The 5,031-nt window shown below is 33.5% G+C and overlaps 1 protein-coding gene across 1 annotated transcript; it reads right to left on the reverse strand.

Annotated features, from left to right (window-relative positions):
* Nucleotides 1–811: 811 nt before the first annotated feature.
* On the reverse strand, nucleotides 812–2,035 carry LOC141587634 (F-box/kelch-repeat protein At3g06240-like). The gene has a single exon (XM_074409108.1). It carries the CDS (start codon nucleotides 2,033–2,035, stop codon nucleotides 812–814), a length of 1,224 nt encoding a protein of 407 aa, XP_074265209.1.
* Between the last annotated feature and the right edge of the window lie 2,996 nt (nucleotides 2,036–5,031).

A 5,031-nucleotide genomic window follows, 5' to 3' on the forward strand; every position in this document is an offset into this window, starting at 1 on the left:
CGATATTATTCAGTATTAGGTGTAGTTCTAAAATGAGACCGCCTTATACTGCAAATCTAGAAGGCCCATTATAGAGCGCTCCATTTACGTTACCATTTTTTATTGCTTTATGTTCCAACAAATATTAAAACAAAACAGAGGGGGTTAATTATTCTTTCAACTAATAGTTATGAGTAGATTAATGATTTGATGCTATGCGAATTCTTGCTGATCAAACAACAACAGGGATGAGTAGTATATTTAATTTATTTATTTACAACTACCTATTTGCTTTGAGCTCCTTATTATTGGATTTATTTTACTCACGACACCGTTTTATAAAATTGTTTCGGGTAGAAAATATTGTTACAATTTAAAACGATGTTGTGCTTATCCCAATGTCCCTTCGTCTTGCCTTCATATAAGAAAACAGAGGCGGCATTTCAATTATGCTGGCATTTGTATCAATTCGTCATCACCTGATATATACCTTCATCTATTCTCAGATTACTCGAATGACCTAAGAAATGGCTATCGAGGAAGTGGATAGCAATGTGGCCTATGTGGGTAAGCCAAACAACTAATGAAATACGAAATTGACGTATCGCAGCTAAGATCCCACTGTACTCCTACGAAATTGACGCATCGTAGATGAAAACATTCAATCATAAGATCATAAAGAATCATTCAAAAGTAAATGAAAACTAGGTAAGTAGCTAACTGACAGTGTTCAGTCAATAGAGAACATTAAAGGAAAAATATGCCGAAAATTACATATCGATTGTACGCCCCGCCCCAAGTGTAACGCATCCCAAGTGATAATCCCTCTTACTCATGTGAAAAACGTCAAATCCTGGGCTCCATACCCGTTGCACAACACCAAGCTCTCCGAATAAGCTTCGAGAGATAGATCTTTGCTCATAGATTTTCCGAGCTTCTTAATCTCGCAAGACTCTATATTATAGTAAGTCCTCCCACAAATAAAACTGCCGCCATCATTCTCGCAGTAGAATATCTTCGTCTTTGCGGCCTTGCAATAGCTGAATACAGGATATTCATCCAAACCCGACTTTCCTGAAAACCTCTTAGTCCATGCCCCCTTTTCAAGCACCCATATGCTCGAACTATCGTATGAAATACCAAAAATCGCTAGAGAATCCCTAAGAAGAAACACAAACCTCGAGAAAAATCTCTCTTCCACAATATTTGGCAGTTCCAAATACGTGAATTTTTCGGAATCAAAGTCGAAGGAAACGAGAAGAGTAGGTCGCTTCCCGGGGATAATATCCTCGGATGGATCATACCCTACCCAGTATGCTGCCCCTTGGAAGAATACAGCCATTGACGGAAATGTATACTCGTGTTTGTTATACGCTTCTGAGTCATGAACCATACGCTTAAAGCCTGAACTGTCGATATTCAGGCCGTTATTTCTGACAGTCCATTGTTGATCACTGAGTGTATAAACTGCAACAAACATATTTGCAGGCTTCGTACTAAATTTTTCTCCATCAAATGCGATTGCAACGACTTTATAATCCTTACAAAGAGGGGAGAATCCGAAAACATAATTAACAACCTCAAGAAAGGACGAGGGAAGCGGACACTTTGGAATTAGCAATGATTTCCGAATACAAGGGTTCCACAGTCTCAAATCTTGTAAGAAATAAGGAGCACCACATTGTTGCACTAAAAGCAGCCCATTACAACTCCCTTTAAGAACGTACCAGTATAAATCAGTTTTCTTAAAAATTTGAGTGGTTTTTCGAAGGGTGTTGGCTTTACGAACTGTCAACAAACATCCACCACGTCCTAAACCCTCGAGGGCTAATAATAAATTATGATTGTCGGAATTATGTTTACGAAGTTTAAGATGCATATAAATGAAATCAGGGTGATCAATTATGGAGCACCAAGATTTACAAACGCACCTGAATGTTAGCAAGGTTTTCGCCGGTAAATTTGCGAGAATGCGAGACCAAATTTCAGGTGGCATGTACTTGAATTCGGATATAGGGGTTATATGCTTTTTATTACTTGATGATGATTTCGCCATTTCCTTCCGCTTCATGTTCTTCAGCATTGAAAGGGCAAAAACTCAAAGGACGGTTTGGAAAAGCTAACCTCTTGGGCTCTGGAATGCTAATAATAAATCGTGTATTTGTGGGAAAGATAAGTATAAATTATTTTTATTTTTTTTCTAGATAAGTTATTGAAGATGTAATATTTTAAGTATAACTAGGATTTAGGAAAGTAATATCATAGGATTAGATAATTAGATATTTGTCTAGTTTTTAACAAGTGCAAAATTGTACGAGTATATTTTTAAAAACATTGTCGTAAATAATTAATATTCAAAAAATATTAACCAAAATACATAAATATTTATATTCTATCCCTCCTATTCATAATAACTCTCCTCTTTCCTTTTTCATCTATTCATATAACTCTCCCCCTTTCCTTATTTAGTAAAGTTTTATACTCATTTTAATCACCTCACTCCACAGCAATACCCCGCAATACTTATACTTTATCTTATTTTAATCACCCTACCTCACAACAATACTTATTTTAATCATCTTAACCCCACAATAATACCTTCCCTCTCTTCAATTACTTTAAACCACCACAATACTTTACAATAAAATAACTCTCTCCTTAATTTGCGTGCCCTTTTGAAAGGAGAGAGTTATTATGAATACTAGTATAGATCCCGCGCAAATGCGCGGTTTTTCAGATAAGAATATTAGAAAATTTAATAATTATACTATTGGTATTTAACTCCATTTGAAATTTAATTATAAAATTTACTATTAGTAATTTTGTATTAAGAGCTAGAAAATAAATTGTTCAACACTTTTTACTCCGTATAAGATTGTCGGTTTTACTAAAATTATTTTATTAACTTTGTTTTAATAAAACGTTCTTTTTAATTATATCACTATATCCTGAAGGCGTTATATAAACAATTAAAAAAAACCAAAATTTAAGTTTTCATATAGTATGGAGCAAAGATGGATATTAAGTTAAAGTGTACAAAAAAAATATCACAAGTAAAAGTATTTATATCACATTGTACATATAATTAGTGCAATTTCATGTATGTAACAAAATAAGAATATCCGTTAATATGTCTATGCAAATGTATAGAGTACATTAAATGCAATGTATACAAAACAATATGCATGTCAAATAGAAAATTTTAAAATATTATATCTGACTGGATATATTTATGAGAAAATAGTTTTTTTTTTTAAAAAAAAAAAAGGAAATTGTAGTATGTTTTTCTTTAATTTCTTACTCCATTTACGGTTAATTTATACTTAAATTTAATATTTAATATTTTTCTAACAATATTGATTATTAGCAGTTGATTTATTTTTTCGTACTTTATTTTAATTGTTATTGTAATTTATTATTGTAAAAATTTGAACAGAATTTTTAACAGGTAGGGTCATTTATTAGTAAAATTTTGGGCTAAATTATTTACATTTTAAATTATTCATTATTATTTATTATTCACTAATAATTATGGGTAGAAAACATAAACGTAAACATTTAAGTCTAAAACTTAAACATAGAGGTTTTTCAGCAATTAATTCCAGATTTTTTTCCCTTTAGGCCCCACATTTACTTATAAAATAAAAATAAAAACATGTATATGACGTGGTTTAAGAAAAATACTTGAAATATTTTTAGTCTTATACCAAAAAAAACTAAACTTAATCTTCTCAAAATTGTTCATCCTACGACTATCAACCGTAAATAATCTCACCTTTACAACATTGAGATCAAAGACTCAAAGTTAATACTCCCTCCCATCCACTCTAAAGATAACATGGACTCACTTTTAATAGTGAGATTATTCTCAAATTACTAAAAGCTGGAGTCCAGTAATATTATACTCGTATGAATATCCATGTTTAATTAGAAGATTCTGGATTTTAGTATTTTTTGAAAACTCAAACTCTATTGTTATTTGTTACTATTATTATACAAAAAGAATAGTGTCAATTTCCAATTCAAAAACCCTACTTCCATCCATGCCACCATCATTATCTTGCCGTTTGATTCCAAGAAATTGAAGAGAATGAAGAAGGTGAAATCATCATCATCATCATCATCAAGTTGTTGCCAACATGTATCCTACATATCAGAATTCAAGTACTTACCACCCGAAGTTTGGACTCAAATTTTGGCAACATTGCCGGTGAAAACCCTACTACGAGTCAGGTGTGTTTGTAAATCTTGGTACTCTATCATCCATGACCCAGGTTTCGTTAACATGCATCTTAAACTTTGCGCGATTAATGTTGACAAGAATAAATTATTGTTAAGCGTCGAGACTTTTAAACGCCGTGGGAGTCCAGGATACATGGTGACAGTTCGTCGAGCTGACACATTTGAAAATTCTACTAATAATTTCAAGAGCCTGGAATTCTACTTTCTTCGTGGGAGTTGTGACGGGTTGCTTTTAATGTGCCGCGAGAACTACCAGAATGTTCGTGCAAGAGAAATGACAATATGGAACCTTAGTTGTAGAAAATCATTGCTACTTCCCCCTTGCCCTTTTCCTCTGATGCGTAATGGTTGTTATCTTGACGACTTTATATATGTATTTGGTTTTGCTTCTGAAAGTAAGGATTATAAAGTAGTTTTGTTCACGACCAAAGACAATGTGGATGTAAAGGCTTCAGAGATGATGAATGTTGCAGTTTATACACTCGGTGATCAACAATGGAATGTCAGAACTAATGGCCTCGGTATCAGCCGCATCTACTTTAAACGTATGTTCGAGTCTTCTAATTATGGCCGGAAATTAGGTTATTACTTTCAAGGGGCAACGCACTGGTTTGGAAATGATCCATATGGGGATGGTAATCTAAGGAAAAAACTTACGCATCTTGTTTCCTTGGACTTTAATTTGGAGAAATTCACCTTTCTGGAGCTCCCATATACTTCGGGTGAACAAGAAACTTTCTGCTGGTTTATGTTCTCTTCGGGAATCACAAGCTGTTTTCTGTATTTCTCGCGTAAGTTCCAGCATTTGGG

The sequence above is a fragment of the Silene latifolia genome, chromosome 6, assembly GCF_048544455.1.
Source record: "Silene latifolia isolate original U9 population chromosome 6, ASM4854445v1, whole genome shotgun sequence".
Lineage (NCBI taxonomy): Eukaryota > Viridiplantae > Streptophyta > Magnoliopsida > Caryophyllales > Caryophyllaceae > Silene > Silene latifolia.